The sequence below is a fragment of the Cyanistes caeruleus genome, chromosome Z, assembly GCF_971803275.1.
Source record: "Cyanistes caeruleus chromosome Z, bCyaCae1.hap1.1, whole genome shotgun sequence".
NCBI lineage: Eukaryota > Metazoa > Chordata > Aves > Passeriformes > Paridae > Cyanistes > Cyanistes caeruleus.
The window spans coordinates 36604489-36621999 of NC_141732.1; the positions used below are offsets into that span (position 1 = coordinate 36604489).

The 17511-nt window shown below is 41.4% G+C and overlaps 1 protein-coding gene across 1 annotated transcript in view; it reads right to left on the minus strand.

The window, feature by feature from the left end:
* Positions 1–12322, minus strand: part of KCMF1 (potassium channel modulatory factor 1) — a 44622-nt gene extending 32300 nt beyond the window's left edge. The window contains exon 1 of the mRNA XM_086868222.1: positions 9581–12322. Within this exon, the coding sequence (XP_086724348.1) occupies positions 9581–10115 (535 nt within the window). The 5' untranslated portion in view covers positions 10116–12322. The remainder of the gene's footprint in view (positions 1–9580) is intronic.
* Between the last annotated feature and the right edge of the window lie 5189 nt (positions 12323–17511).

The window sequence follows — 17511 nt, forward strand, 5'->3', positions numbered from 1 at the left end:
CACTACAGAGATTTTCCACTTGCAGAGATAACCCACAACTCAGCTTGCTGCTGAAATACACATAACAGCTGCACATTAAACACCATTTGTGTTAGGCACATCTCAGCATTCCTGCAGACATTAAAAGCACATGTAAATATGCAATAATTCAAACATTTACTTTGTTGAGTAGAAGTGTTGTGATGGTATCCTGAGCACTGAGAAGTCCTTGTGCCCAAACCACAGATTTCTTCAGAGTTAGTTCCATTCTATCATGAAACAAAGTCCAGCTGTCAAGGGTTTATATTCAAAACTCAGAGCAGTTTACAATTCATTCCAGGTGAACAATGATTTCTGAGAATGTACAGCTAACATACACACGCATACAAACACACATAGAGGTAAATATCCAAAAATACATTTCCAGTAAAAACTGAGCGTCAGTTCTTACCAGGATCATTTATTTGCAGATAAAGACAAAAGTTATTGACAATCACACAAGATGTCCTTACATGACTATATACTAATGAATTTGTGACCTTGAAAATCATGTATGATCTATTGTTGCTGGAGCTAGGACACTTGAGACACCTATCAGGTGCCCAGAGTATCACCTGTTTAACAGCTCAACTGCTCTCCAACCAGGCACCTCCAGAATGCCGCTATTCATCTGCTAAGTAATTCTAATGTTGTTCTAGGCACACACCCAGGTGTTTATTTCCAGAAGCTGCCATGAAGTTCCTCCCGTAACATCAAGCATCCAGAAAACAACTCTGTTGGCCTGAAAACTGTTCTGGAAATTTGTTTAAAATTACAACCTTAATATGAATATTTTTATCTGTCACCTTAATTTATGCTGATTTCTACACTGTTTGTACATAGACTTCACCTAATTCTTTCAAATTTTTAAGTACATACAGTCTCATAGAAGGAGCCATTAGAAATCACCTTCAGTCAAGAACATTGGCTGCTTTAGTATCAATAAGCTAATAGCAAATAGCATTTACACTAGGAATCAACTGTTTTTTGTAAACAGTTGACACTGCTCAAGAAATAATTAAAGACCACATCAGCCATAACCTAGCAAAACTTTCACTACTAAAGGTAGCTCATCTTACCAGCCAACAAAAAACAAAACACAAATATATGTCGGTATCTGGCTGCCTAAAACCTTTCCAGCAACAGTTTTTTTCCAAAACAAGCAAGGACACATTGTGCACCAAGAAACACCAGAACTCTGCTTTTCAAAGAGGCTTAGAGAGGTAGGCATTAAATTTCTATTGCACTTGCACCCAACAGGGGTCTACAGCTTCCCAAGGGGCTGTTGAAAATCCCACACCAGAGCACTCAAAGGAGGAAATTAGGAAAGTGAGAGCACAGCCAAGGGGAAGAAAGAATAGTGACAACAAAGTAAGAGGGTAAAGGATAAGAAATCAAAGACAAAAAGAAAGAAAGCAAAGATAATTTATCCTACCAGAGACAGCACCTCTTGTCAGTCAAGACAAGAAACATTGCCTCCCAAAAAGAATCTGGCACCAGGAAGTGGCAGAAGGGGAAAGACCAAATCTGACCTGAGGTAAGAAAAAAAAATGCAGTTATAATTTTTCTTTTAGAACTTTGTCTGTTGTTTTATCTTACTTTTGTAGTATATTTTTTAAACATTTTTTAATTACTATTTTTCTTCATCTGCATTTTGTCAGTGCTAATAGTGGGATGGTACAAATCAAATGCAGAACAGGATCAATAGTATTTTGGTAAAAATGTAAAATTAAAGACAAATTTTAAGTACTATGGGGACTTAATATGAAGTGATAGCTACAAACAATATATACTAGTGAAATGTCCCAAGGAATAAAAAAATTGGAAGAATGGCCTTACATCTATAAAACCCACTGCAGTGAAGTACAAGACCACTAATTTTTACCTGTAGGAGACTTTGCTGACTGCTTATTGGCAAGACAAACCAGATATCCCTTGTGCACATGGGAGAAACAGCACAGTCTCTTGTGTCCAGATTCCAAGTTTATTGCAACAAAAATGCTGTACCCAGGTCTCCAACTGAAAATGGGGTGATTTTTAGAGACAGTCTCTAGAAGCTCCAAATAAAGTAATCACAACAGAAAGAACTAGCACAAATAGAAATTCACTGCAGGGTGATGAGCAATAAAAAGGAACACTCATAAAAAGCAAATCACAGATGACACCTAAAATTTTTTGCAAATATTTAAACATTAAAAACAAAAGAAAACAAATTCCATCAAGTAAATGCATCTATCCTCACCTTATCAACTTATTCAAACTACATTCTCAGAACAAACCTGGCAGGTAAGGTGGAATCCTTTTTTCCTAACATGTCAGAGGCTCCACCGATTTCTTCTAGTCATATTAATTCAAAACTAGAACAATTAATTTCAAGTGGTAGAAATAAACCCATTACCTGCACATGCCTCTGATACACAACTCCAAGGCTTCTGTGATGCTGCCTCACAGTTTTTACTCAGCACAGATCTCATGTCTAAACTTAGTAAATGGTAATAAGCCACACTAAACTTTTCAAGTAGATCTGAACTGAAACGTTGGGTTTCTACGTATTTTCTGAAACAGTGAAACTAATGAGCTTGTCTCTATGCCTCACACTGAATTCCAAATGCTCTTACTTTACTGTGTCAAAATGCTACACAAAGAAAAAAATGTGGATAAGCATTAGGACTAGATAAACGGAAAACTGTTGGAATAAGTTCAAACCAGACACTCAAGTGAAAGGGAGCTAAGATTTAAGATCCTTGATAGCCACATTTGTAATGAAGTAGTTAAAATACCTGGAACAGAAAGTTTAAGATCAAATTTAAAGCTTTAACTGTTGAATCTGGATATGAGGTAGCTGCAAGAACAATAAATAAAAATCTCCATAATCTCATCACACAGTGTACAAAAAAGCAGTTCAATTTTATTTCTCCCCTAGAATTCATGAGATTTCTTCTTGTATTTGAAAAGGGAGATCACAGATTACCTTTTATGCAGTAATGCCTTTCTTTCAGACTCTCTATTAGCCTTTTTGAAGCAAACACCTTTTCAATTTCTGTCCATGCAGTAATTCCCCTCACCCATCGTTACATCCTGATTCATTAAACAGCACTCTATCTGAGTTTTCTCAACTGCTCACAGTACCTCAATAATGTTGTTTCTGTATAGGTGAGCAACACTTCTGCCTATAGCTAAAGTTTTGTATATTCCTTCTCTATTACGTCTCCATTTTCAGAACCTAAATCTGCTCATCTGTTCTATGTCCTGTAGAGGGGAAGAACACATTGCGTGTGGAGGGTTTAGCCCAAATGATTCCAGGAACAAAAACCATGAATGCTCACTACCTTACACTAAAATATACGTATCTCTAGTATCAATCTACGGTCAGAATTTATCAGATGTCATTTAACACAATTATATTCCTTTCTTAAAAAACACCACCTTAATCAGAGCACCAGCATGTACAATGTTAGTAAACAAACATGAAAGTCCCCATTTGTTTTGTCTTCCTTAGTCAGCCTGAGCCCTTAGTTATCACAGAGTTCAAAAAAATTTGCACTGAGTATCTGTAAGCATTTTATCTAGAGCATTTCAGTGCAGCCCAAACATCAATGAATTAACTTCAACAACACTTCTAAGCAAGATCTCACTTCTCTTGAAATAGAAGGAAACCACAGGATGTAAAGAATAAAATTCTAAGTCTGCTGAAGTCAATCACCCAATCTGAGATGCATCATATGGATTTTTAATAATTCTTGATTTTCTACAACTAAGTGTTTTTCCAAAGCTCACTGCTCAGTTAATACAGTTGAAGGCGTGAATGCTCAGATCCCAAAATCCCAGATCAAGTCTTCATAAGGAACAAACAGCTACCTGTGAATTCCTGACAAAGTAACTCACCTAGCAGTTCACATGAACTGCAACAGAGAACAGGACAGTTGATCCAGCTTTCCACAATAAAGCTCTACTGTCAACACCTTGGCCATCCTTTCTTTCTGCAATGTCTCTATCTACTCATTTGCTGTACGGTCACAAACATTGAGTGGTGGTCGAACATAGAGAACCCTCCTGCACACTCTAAAGAATGCAAGGTGGTGTGGAGTAGACAATAAGCAGCTGTGTACAAAGTAAAGATACTCAAATGAGGTTGAGTTATTGGTGTCTCTGCAACTTGTCTCTGTTATATCCCAATTCTCAAGCAACATTCTTCAAATATGCTGCTGTGCCCAGCAGCTTCTTGAATTTACTAACACTGCAGTTGCTGCTTTGGTTTCGTATTTAACAGAAATAATATAACAATGATGATACAACAATTAACAGCAGGTGACACCAACAACTCTCCCTCAAATGTTGTCAGTAAAGTACCAAAAGTATTTGAAAAGCTTTCATTTTACTTAACATGTATGAATTTGATTTGTCCAGTACCACTCAAGCAATTTTCATGGTTCCACAAATTTCCCCTGAATCCCTTCTTGTTCAAATCAACATTTGGAAGAGCTTTTCCACTGTTTGTCTTCTCTCTTCGACCCCACCTAATAATGTTAAAAGTATCACAGCTCTGTTCCAGTTTTCCCGCTTAAGCTAGAGGCTATCAGCCTTTCAACATTGATAATTTAAATCTACTATTTTTCTCCCATTTCCCACGATGTTGTCATTAGTTTTTATCAAGTCCTGAGAGAAAAAACGGTCTCCCTTTACAAACATTTTGGAGGACCTTGTTCAGACTCTGCAGGAACAGTGGAAGCTTGGTTCACACAGATTCCTAAACCAGAACCAGAACCCTTGTTTTAAAATCTAGCTTCCATAAAGCCAGAAAGTATCTTGCCAGTTAAAATATGACTTCTTTTTCCAGCTTTTTATCATTAAAGGGTGATTCAATTTCCTATTGAAATCAAACGAGTTTAATAAAAAATCAAATTATTGTGTTCAAATAGTTCCAATCATATTTGAAGCTGTTTACATTTAACGTTAACATTTTTTGTGCCTAAACACATCTCTTGCTAGTCAAATTGTCATACTAACTAATTTTCAAATACTACACTACATCTGCAATTAGATGCACTAATATGCTACCATAGACTAAAACTAACAAGAGTACGAAACACTTTGCATATACAGTTAGAAAATGCTTTGGCAGACTCAAATACTAGTACGAATTAAAAAAAAACTCACTGTTTTATGTTACATGTACAACTTAATCTGGACTTTCTACAAAATACATCTCAGTGGCAGCAACATATGAAAGAAATTATTATTCTGTATTGTGAAATAGCAAACTCCTTGTTTGGAGAAGATGCAAGCAAAGTGAGCATTGGAAGGCAGCAAGTTGTAACTGGTCTCACAGATACACATTTCATTACTACATGTCATACATACTTCACCAACACTGTCTCTTGACTACTTTGTACGAAAAATACGTAGTCTTGTTAAGTGAATTAGAAGTTTTACATGCAAAAAATATATTAATTCTGCAAATTGTGTGGCACCTTTATAACTGACACTATAGGAAGTATTAAGTTATGCATCAACTGATGAACATTATTATACGCTGAGCATTACTGTGATGGGAGTTTATAGTACCCTTTTATAGCAGCTCAAGTATGACATAACTATTGCATCATTACAAAGGGCAGAAATTACTCTTGCTATTAATGCTTTCAAAAAGTTTGTTTCAGATCAAGTTTTATGTTTTATATTATGACCTTACAGAAAACATCATTAACCAGACTCCCAGTCTTTTCACTGTACAGCTAGTGGACTGGAGCTAACATTACCTTTATATTAATGGTTTTCAAGTGGTTGTTATGTATTAAACTGCAACTATGATTTCCTCATTTTCAATTTCTTTTTTAAGATTTACTTATCTACCTTTCTACTACAGATAAGCACTTGATTTCAGTATCTCTTCAACACATTTATGTATACACACAAAGAAAAGAAGCACAGAAACACTTGCTCCCTCTGCTAAAAGGATCTCAAAGACAGAGGAGAATATTTGGAAAGGCCATGTGATCGTGACAGTCACTGCCGTCCCTTCCTAGCCATTACCTAGCCTTACCACCATCCATTCACAATTTACTTCACGTGGGACTAGGTTCTGCAGGGGGGACTGCAGACTTGCTGATTCATAAGAAATGCTGACAAATGAGGACCAGCAAAAAACCCCAGCACTTGCATTGCTGACAGCTCTTTGAAGCTTTAAGACTACCTCCTTTAGCGAGAACAAGCAGAAAAGGATGGAAATGGGTCTGGGAGTGAGGCACAGAGCAGGAGAGATGGAGAACTAAGTGATGCAGGTGATATGGAACTGGGAGCCCTCTGGAGATGCCAGCTGTAGGGAATCTGAACCCAGGCCAGTTAATGCTGTTGCGACCCAGTTCCACAAAACAAGTTGCAAAAATGGTCTTGTAATGATATTCCTGAAATCTGCAATTCTCGATTTTTCTGCTGTCCTGGGTGGTGGCTACTGCCAAATAAGAGAATCATTGCCAGATACATATTCACAAAAAGACATAACCTGTAATAAGAAAAATACCTTCTGGTAAACTTTCCAGAGTGTAAAAAAAAATTACCTACCTGTTCTTTGTAGACTGCCAAACCTTACACCACCATATATTCCTCCACAGAGGGCCTAACCCAGAGAAACACAGCATATTGTTCCTATAAAGGGAACAACATGAAATCCAAGACCAGGGAATAGCCTCATGTTTCATTCTACAAAACCAAAGGCAAAGCTTTTAACTAGCCTATTAACACCAAATCACAGAACAAAAATGGTTTTGAAAAATTAGAAGAGCCTAGTAATACCAAGGGATAAATACTTAACTTTTGACAGCATTACCAAGGAAGTCTCTTGAACACTGAATAAACACATCCAAAAAAGTAACAAATTCAAATTCTAGTTGGTGCCCATTTTCCTGGATTTAGGAGAAATAGCAGTCTGCACCTCATGTTGAAATGAGAGCACAGTGATAAGGCAGCTACAGTGAAACTCTTTGTGAAGGATAACAAAATCTCACTTTTAAAAAAACAACAGAACCAACTAACCAAAGTACCACAAAAAATTGTTTTGCAAAGATTATTATACCAAAGAAGCAGTCAAAGAAAGCCAAATGGAAAGTAAGCATAAATCTCCATCAGATGCTTTATAGCCTACTGTAAGTCCTAAGCCTTTAGAATTCTAACCTCTCCCGCATTTACAAATCCAGATGAACACTCTTCCACCATAAAACTGGTACAGCATCCCGATTCTGTCAAGAAATATCAATAAATCTTGTTTGTAACTTTGTGTATGGACCATTTTAAAAAAAGTACACAGAAAAAAAATTTCACATAAACATGATTAAAGTTTGCTTTTTCCCTATAACCATATTCTTCCAAGACAGCCATCCCCAAATTGCTCATACTGGATCAAAAACTGTCACCTGTGAATAACCTTTCACTGTTCTGAAGCAAAAATTGCCTTTCTTTTTGAGTATATGGTTTCTATGGATTTCCAGAATTCTACCAAAATCAAGGCCCCAAACCTCTTCTCCATAAAGTTGGAAAACCATCCCTCCCATACTAATATGTGTTATTCTATCCCTGTTACTAAAGTTGCTTAAAATAACACATCTGAAGCATGAAGTAAGAGGAGAATCATTGAGAAATTAAGACACAGACTAGCTAAAAAAAAAAATAAAAATCACAAGGATACACTAATTGCCATTTTTAATCTCACAGTGTTCTCATGGTTTCAGGAATCATTATTTGTTCACACATACACCTGAAAAGTCTACATCCAGGATCCAAAACTATCAAAACTCACACTTGCTTACCAATTAGGTAATTAATTAAGCAATTATCTCTTTTTTTCTAACTAGGTGTGTCTAAATTAATCTGCTTTGGAAAGAGAATATTAAGCCCAGTTTCATTAACAGTCACTCCTTCAAAAACACCAACAACTCTCAAAGACAGGAAATGTAATTTTCCCTGCCACAAACATTTAACAGGAAAATTCATGCTATAGTCTCCATAAGAAAAAATACAAGAAAACCTACTTTCAAATTCTATTTTAACAAAAAGACAAAGCTGACACTCTTTTTAACACACATCACATAGTCTGTGCACTTATCACTGAAAACTACTAAAGAACAACATATATCACTTGTCACTATGATAAAACTTACGTAATTTCGACCTGTTCAAGTTAGAAAAGCCTGTATTCCACTACTGTACATTAAAGAGAGTATTATGAATACATGCATGACAGCAGATACTTACAGACTGCATAATCCTACCACATCACCACCAATAGCAACTTTGTGATGATCATTTCATTTTAGTTAAAAACTACGTCTTTAACCACAAAGAAATCCATCTCCACCCTCCTGGGAAACCAGAAATGCGGGGGGTGGGGGGGAAGGGAGGGGAGAAAAAGCAGCAGTCCTACTAAGCTTTAAAAAGTAAATAATCGAAAAAAGTTAGTGGATTCGGGGAAGACAGTTCTTTGATAGAGATGCACACACCTGCACAAACAAGAAGTCTGCAAAGTACTGCGACACACACCAAAAACCCACCACATGTACAACACTGCCTAAAATCAAGCTACTAACTAGAGGCCAGCCATATGAGCCATAAATACCGAATTCTCCTATGTTTCTGTCAAAATGTTTTAAGATTAGATGAAACGGAGAAATGATAAATTAGATAAGAGAAAATGAAGACAATATTGAATTAAGTTCCTAACATTGCAGAATACTGCCTTTTCAGATGACAACCCCTGGTTTTCTAGAATACTAGTTCAAACACTTTACCGGCCGGTAAACAAGCGCGGAAAAGCCGAGCAACTTTCTCACCTTGTTTCCTACTCCCATTTTCTTCCTGCAGGAATTCCTTTCTTAGCTTCCATCTCTTCCTCCACCCTGCTCCTTCTGACTAACTACCCACTGAACTCCTCCACGGCGGTGAACACAACAGGACCAGAGGCAAGCAGCACACAGAACACGTTTCTCCGGCGGCCTCAAAACATGCCACTACTACACCAGCACCGGCCTCCTCGGCCGCAAGGCAAAACCGAGAGTAAAACGAGCAGATCCCGGGGCCGCCAGAACACAAACCACCCCTCGTAAGGGGCAGGCAGGCTGCCCGCACACTCCTGCCCCGGGCCCCGCTTCCCCGCACCCAGGGGGCCCTGGGGTGCGGAGCCCGGCCGGACCCGCCGCGGCGGCGGCCGACACGTCGGCAGGGCCGCCCCGCGCCACCGCCCACCCACAGCGGCCGGGCCCGCCGGGGGCGCCGCACCTCGCTCCGCCCGTCCTTCGGGCGGAGGAGCGGGGCTGCTCGGGCCCCCCCGCCGGCCGTACCTGCGGCTCCGGCCCCGCCCGGCGGAGGCCGCGCGGTGAACGGGCCGTACCGGCCTCCCCCGCTATGACACTGCAGAGCGCGGCCCGCCCGACGGGGCCTCTCCTTCCTTCCGCCGCCGGGCCCCGGGCCCTGCTCCCGGCGGCGCCATGATGATGATCGGCCCCCAAGGCCGCCGGGCCGGGCCCCGCCGCCGCCGCCGCCGAGAGCGGCCTGGGCGGCCCGCGCCGCTCACCTTCATGTCGGGACATCCTACTCCAGAGACGGCGGCCCAGGCCCGTCCCGGGGCTCCCGCGGGCAGCTCGGGCGCCGCTGCGGCCTCGCCCCCCGCCGCCGCCCCGGTGCGAGAGGAGAGGGGCTGGGGCTGGGCCGGGAAGGGGGCGAAAACACAAGAGGCGGCGAGGAGCTGGCCTCCCTTCTCCTCCTCCTCCTGCCTCCTCGCTCGCCCTGCGGGGGGCGGATCCGGCGGCAACGGCTTCCCGGGCGCCGTGACACGGTGACTCCGGGCCCCGCCGGCCGCTGGCGCCGCCTCCCGCGCCGCTCCGCCCCTGCCGCACCAGCGACGGCGGCGGCCGCGCTGGAGCCTTCCCGGCCCCGGCCCCTATCCCTTCCCCTTCCTCCTCCCGCCCCGGCCGAGCTGCTGGAGGAAGAGGAAACTCCCCGGCAGGGCGGCGGCCCTCCCGCGCGGGCTGCCGGGCCAGGGCCGCCTGGGGCAAGGAAGCGACCAAGGTAACGGAACCTAGCACCGGCCTGACCCGAAGGACACGCATTAATCAGATCTTTTATGTAAAAGAAGCGGAGAAAGAGGGGCAGAGAAGAGCTGGGCGCGTGTCCTAAGCCGGCGTTCCATCACTAATCGCGTTACTCATTCTCTACCAGATTTGGGGAGCTGCGACTTCAGACACAGGGCTGGAGTCTCTCCGTGGTTTTTTTTTTCCGCGACCCGCCTTTGTCAGGCCTGCATAGGACTGCTAGAAGTGTCCTTCAGTTAAACTCTAGCTCTGTAAAGATGATGCCCACGGAATGCTGTGTTCTGTTCCACTCACAGGATCGCAGCATAGCTTGAGTTGGAAGGAACGTGACAAGGATCGTCAAGTCAAGCTCCTGGCCCTGCATAGGACAGCCCTATGAATGGCACCATGTGCCTGAGAGCATTTTCCAATGCTTCTTGAACTCTCTAGGGCTTGGTGCTGTGACCATTTCCCTGGGGAGCTTGTTCCAATGCCCAACCACCCTCTAGGTTAGGAAACTCTAATGTCCAGTCTAAACCTCCCCCGACAAAACCTCATGCTGTGCCTTCAGCTATAGTCACTGGTCATAACAGATAAAGAGATCAGTGTCTGCTCCCCCTCTTCCCCTCATGAGGAGGTTGTAGACAGCAACAAGGTCTCCCCTCAGTCTCATCCAGGCTGAACAGACCCAGGGACCTCAGCCACTTCTCACGTGGTTGCCGCTTGAGGCCCTGTACTCCAGACAAATGTCTTGGTCTGTCCACACCATGAGGACTTTTCATCATGTCATCATTGGCTTCCTGCCACTCCATGGAGGCAGGCCAGTCTTGAAAGGAGTGAAAGACCTGCAACATGGCCATGTTCCTTCCCTGGTTCACATGCACAGAGGACATATGTAATGCATTTTGTTTCTGCCTCTCTTACTATGACTTCCTGGCCTTTCCCTGGATTCCATCCATGGTAATAGCACCATCTTTCTTGCATTCTCCCACCTGCTTTTGTTTTCTCTAAGTTATCTATCTGCTGTGCACATGGCATTCCTTCATCTTTTCCCTTTGCCAATCCAACACCTCTATCTTCTCCACTGTCTTAGAGCACAGCTTCCATATGTTTGCCTCAGCACCAAAATTCTTAAATGCTTATGTTGGTGAAATACCTTTTCAGTTGGTTTGAAGGCCATGAGTGTCCACACCAGAGCACCTTAAGTATCAAGGAAAGGCAGAAACGAACCAGAAGGTATTGAAAGGAGGAAGTGCCAACCTCATTCCTGGCACCACCTCACTCCCATGCCAATTGCATTATTTTTCTGCTTATAATTGCATTATACATATCTATTTCTGCTTATAATTGCATTATACAGCCTCTGCTTGACACTTTACGTGCACCCTTTGTTCCTGGTACAAAGGCGTTCGTTTCTGACCACCTGGTTCACATCCAGCTCTCCTTTAGTTACATGCGGTTTCATAGACAGTGCCTACTGGGAAGATAACCTGGATCCAAAAGTCTAAAATTCCAGTGGCAACAAGCAATACCTGTGAATTGGATAAGCTGTAGGAGAAAATGGAGATAATTTTGAGGACCATTTTGATGGGAGCCAATGACCTCACTGCCTGTGAAAACAGGTGGGCCGTCAATGACCATGCAAAAAGGTTGCAAGTATACCACAGATGACAAAAACCTGAAGAGCACTTTGCAGCTGTCATAATACTCACTACCAAACCATGAAAGCATGTCTTTGAGTGTTCATAGCAGTCTAGTTCTGGTGGCAGAGTTGTACCTATCCTGCCAGCATTTCACAGCAACAGTGCACAGACTGGAGCAGTGAGTAATGTGCGTTTTACTACTTTGTTTTTTCACCAACAATTTTAAATGCAAATGGCAATTATTTCACCCATATGCAAGATACAGACCACCAGTTGCTCCCTTTCAGTTCTTAGAAGAGCAAGCTAGTAACTTGGCTGGCTAGAAATATTTCATTTCTGTGTGAGATTGTGGTTCCTCCTGAGGATAATTGTCCTCACTCTGAACACTATGATGCTGTACTAGGTTTTATCCTGTTAGACAAGAGTGACCTGCTACAGGAGCTTCTCCCCATGCATTTGATAAAATACAGATTGCATGTTGGGTATTTCAGTGGGACCTGCAAGATTCTATGCTTAGTCATGGAAATCCTTGATCTAATCATCTTGTTTCACCACACTTCACTTAAAAAACAGCTCAATAAACTTTTCTCTATTACTTATTATTAAGCATTACTCAGACAAATGTCCCTTGAGTGCACATGGTGCCTTTTGTGTGGTGTCTTCTCCACCTTTGTAGACTTGAAGGGCAAAATTAAAACTGTAATCCTGTTATTTCCTGCTTTCTTGCATTAAGGCCTGTATCTTAAGACCAAGGGCACAATATATGACAGCACATGCCTTGAGCTGGTGTTGATGCCAAAGAAGGTTCCAAGCATCAGCCTCTTGTTATCTAAAAGCTCTCATACCTGTTCTTTGTAATCTTGCCACAGGCAGCTCCATGTGGCACCGGCTCTTTCTTTCCTTCTCTCTTCCTTTTGCAGGACCAGTTAACTCCTTCCTGTCCCTAGCACAGCTACCAGACCCTATCTATCCTTGTACAGCATCTTACCCTTTCAGTCCCTTACATGGCTGCCTGACCCTTCCCCCCTCACAGCACAGCCAGCAGACTCCAGCTGCCTCTCAACTAGCTAATCCACTCTTTTATAACTCCCATCCTTATTGGACATAGCTGTGAGGCCAAGGCTGTTCCCACTCTTTGGTGATTAACACAGCTGCAATTTATCAGGGGCAAGATCACTTTCAGCACAATCCATCCTCCCACAAGTATAGATAAAAGCCTTGGTACTTTTGGAATTATTCTAGAATATGCCTGTGTGTGTAGCAGTGTGTAGCAGTGTGTAGAAAACATCTGTATTTTTATGTATAAAGATGGGAATTTTGCTGATTGTCTCCTCTGCAAATATATCAAATACTGCACATGTAAGATGATCAGGCTCTCAGTGGTTAGGATGTGGCAATTCTGTCTGTATGTGCAAAGAGATATATAACAGAATTTGAATGTCCTTTACAAGGTCATGGCCACCAGTAGAAAATATTATTTTCTTAGTTTTATCTTGATAATTAGTAACTTATACTGTCCTGGTTTTAAACAATACTGTTTCTCAAACCCACATGCTGTTATTCCACAGGCAGAATGAGAAAGAAAGATTTGTTAGGTTTATAAGGTTTTGGGGTGGATGAATCTTTCTGTCTCTAAGGATGGAGCCTGTTGTAATTGAATTTCTTACTCTTTCTCTCCCATACACCAGAAGAATTCATAGGTGATACTTCCTTTAAAGCCAGAAAGAAAAAAAAATTCAACATTAGTATCTTCCTGATGGATAAAAGCAAGCTGAGAAATAAATTTTTTTTTACCCAAAGTCATTCAAGGTCAGAGCCAGACAAGGGATTAGAGACCCAGTTCTCACAGCTAATTAGGCCATTGGATAAGCCACAGTGATAAACAGAAAAACTGATTAATTTTCTGAACATATAATAATAATAATGTAATAAAATTTGTGTCTGAAAGTCTTGAAATCCTCTGAAATAGGGAAGAGATGGTTGTGTGGCCTCATGCAGTTCTTTTCTCTACCATTGTAAAAAAGGTGTCTGGAACAGATAGGAGAAATTTGGCCACTGAATAGTGGTCACTGAACTTTGAATTGACGTGACATCCTAAAGCAGAACTCGTGAGTGTTGAAACTGCTACATCAGGAGAAACTTAATTGCAATTAATGCCCTCAAAATTTTTCACTCTTTTGCAAACTACTGAAAACCCACCGAGACTGTGTTTTTAACATGTTTCAGTGCTTCCTAACAGGCTTCATCCATTTGAGGAATGTTTTACTTGGCTTGAACGAGTCATTACCAAGGCTGGGCAACCCCCTACATGCCACAGTAGCTGCTTGCAGGTTTGGTTCAGGCTCACACTTGGAACTAAAGCACTACAGTTGGTGTAAAATTCACATACATCAGTTGCTTGCTCATCAGTTGACACATATGGAACTTTGATGCATACATACTCAAATAATAAATTTGTACACTGGTACATGTCAGGGCTTTCCACTACACTTTTTTTACTGCTGTTATTCTGCCTCCTTTTGCTCAGTAGTGGTTCAATATGATACAGAGCTGCTGACTGGCTGTGTTCAGCATGATATGTAAATAAAGCTCTTAAAATCAAATGGAGAAAGACAATCTTGCTGCTTTCTAATTTATGAGGAAAGACCCAAAATAACTTAACTTCTTCTTACCTTCTATTTTACTTTGCATGACGAGGATGCCTGGTTTGCCATGATAATGGACCAGAAAACACAAGGACCTTGTGATTCCTGTGGCTGGATTCTAGAAAGGAAACGGTATTTCTACATAAATACTTCTTATGAACTGAATTTTTTTATGTCCCCAGGCCTGCTTATGGTGTCTCACAATCTATCTTGAAGTATCCAAAGCACTGAGGAACTGTACAAATGAAACTGTAAGAATCAGGAATATCAGACGTTTCTGCTTAGTGAGTCCCATTTGGAGCTTTTGCAATGGAATACAAACGTCTCACTGGATGAGAGTGGACTTGATTCTTTAGCAGATTTTTTTACTCACATGGAAACTGTATTTGGCCTTAGAGCTATACTGCAGTAAGCACAACTAAATATACTATAAAATGCTCATTGTCAGTTTAAACTTTTAGTAGAAATACTCATTTTGAATGCTGGACACCACTAGGATGTGCAATGAAAATGCTATGCTGTTATGCCCACATTTATTTACAGTTGCAAAAGCTGTTTCATTTTTTCAGACCTACAGTCCAGGAGTAAATGTCACATTTGCCTTCTTTCCTGAACTGAGGTGATGCCTTTTTTTTGGTCCTAAAATTGAGAGCCAGACACGGTTAAGGGATAAAGGATTTTTATCTCAATAGTTAATAAGGATTTTTATGGTGCAACACTTTGCCATGATGAAGCATGCCAAAATGTACACTCCTGATAGATTGAGTATTTTTATAGACTTTGCAAATTAGCAAATCTGATAAAGATGCCCTAATGAGGGTTTCGAATAAATAGTGTGATACCATTCCATCCTGAAGAATTCCCTGGATGGACTTAATCCTTAGTTTACAGTCTGTATTTTAGAGAGGACTTTGGTTTCTGAAGATAGTGTAGGACTTTCTGGCCTCCAACTGCAAGGCCTCTAGGATGTTTGGTTTTCTGGCCTAACAGGACTATGATAAGTTATCAAATTTAAGGGATTACAAGTATGCACGTTAAGAGCACTGGGGATACATGGATGTAATAAAAAAGGTATAGAAAAGAAAAGGTAAAAAATCATCATGGCATCAGTGGCATCCTCATATTCACCTGCACATACCCTGAAATCATGGCCACTCCCAAGCCCCCTGTAACAGATTTTGCATGATCCCAGATTTTTTTTTGTGAGTTGGACAGGTGGCATTGAGAGGTTAAGCTCATGAGTACTTGTACACAACCAGACATATGTGTGCAGGCACTGCACAAAATTCTAATATACTGCCTTCTATCAGCAAGTGTATCTGCACTTCAGCAAAATGAGGAATTGCCTTGTTTATCTCCTCCATTTTGGAATCTGCATTCAGAGGCTACCCAGATCGGTCCTTCACTACTGAGAGCTTTCATCTTCTCCGCAGTCAGTTTTTTGTTGATGCTGGTTAAGATACCAGATGTTGATATAAAGTTTAAAGTGCCCCAGCTAACTCCTTTGACTTTTCTGACCAAACCTTTATGAAGAATTTAAGCCAAAACAAACACTGAAAATTCATCAAATCTTTCTGTCGTCCTACAAAAATAGTCCAAACTGACCACGTACCCTTGTAATGGCATGGTTCCAGTAGGCACACTGTTCTTACAGGACCTAAAGTCACAGCACACTAGGAAACAGAAACAGCTTTTAAAAATTCTCCAGATTCCAGCTCTGCTCTCTGTTAGAAGAGGACAAAGAAAAAAAGAATTAAGCCTTTCTTGAAATTATTTTTGCCATTCTTTTGGAGGTTAGTGATGAACAAAACAATAATCCTCTACTTGATAACCACAAATGTTGCCATTTTGACTCCGGTCCATGTGAATGAATCAGAAACACAGTGTCCCAAGCTGTTCCCGAAAGGAGGAGATATCAGGGATGTATCCTGTGTTCTTACAAAGCCTTTTTTTTGTGAACAGGAGGAAGCAATTAAAACATTATCTGCTCATCACCATAAAAACTCCTCTGCTGCCCAGATGTGTTTTTTGCACGTATTTCTCAGAGTCCTTCTGCAATACTGGTTCAGACTATGAGCTAAATTTTCATTACCCTCTGGTAATGAATGTTTTTTGGCCCTTTTCGTCTCTTCCTATCCCTACTCTCTTTCAAATCAACACCTGCACTTATTCATAAGGAATTCCCTTATTCACAGGGAATTCAAATCATTGAGTGATTCTATTTGACCTTTTTGAGTGCAGCTCTGTGCCTGTTTTCATAATTACTGGACACTGACATACAGGAGACCAGCTACTCTTTGCAAAACTTGGTGGTTAATCTTTGGATCTGTGCACCTCTGTTTCAGAATAATTCAAGTTTGGTGCTTTATGCCTGGACTTCTCAACTCACCTGCTGGAATCACATCATGTGTGAGATGCCGTGATGGGGTGATACAATGCCAGCCTCCAAAATTTGCCTCAGACTTGAGAAGGTAGCAAGGGACCTTCACGGCTGGCTCCTTTTCAATGAGGACCCTTGTGAGCAAAGGGACACTAGAACTCATTTCCAAATCTCATTGATTCCAAGACTACCCAGGTTAAACGCAGCATGGCAAAGGCTGGGGAAGAGTTTGTCTGCACTGCTTGTGTCTGCTTTGCAGGCACAGTGCTGAGGAAAAGCAGGCTGAAACTCCCACAGTGTCAGTGACTACTAGCACTTGTTGGAATGAGGGGCATCTCTGTGTACACAAGGAATTTTCAAGCATATGAAGGCATGTAATTTCTGTTGTAAAAACCTGTACTATAAAGTGACAGCTGAAAACTAGTATTGTGGGATACAAACCCCAGGTGTATATGGGTCTTGTCTTGTCCATGGCTGCTGTGTAGCAATCCTGCAGTAAAATCAGTTATATCTCATTGTTCTCTTCTTCTCTACCTGGAAATTTTAGCCTGCATGGCTGAGACAAGCATGTATCTGACAGTGTACTAGCACTTTAAAAATGAAATGAGAAAGTCAATACACTTATCTTGGAGGAAAAAGACTGCTCTTACTTGAAATGCACAAAATTGCTGTGTGTGCCAGGTGGCTCTGTCTGGTTCTGCAGTAGGCACCTATAACTGAAATAATTTGCTATAATATTCTTAGCTGTTAGTGATGCATGACTAATG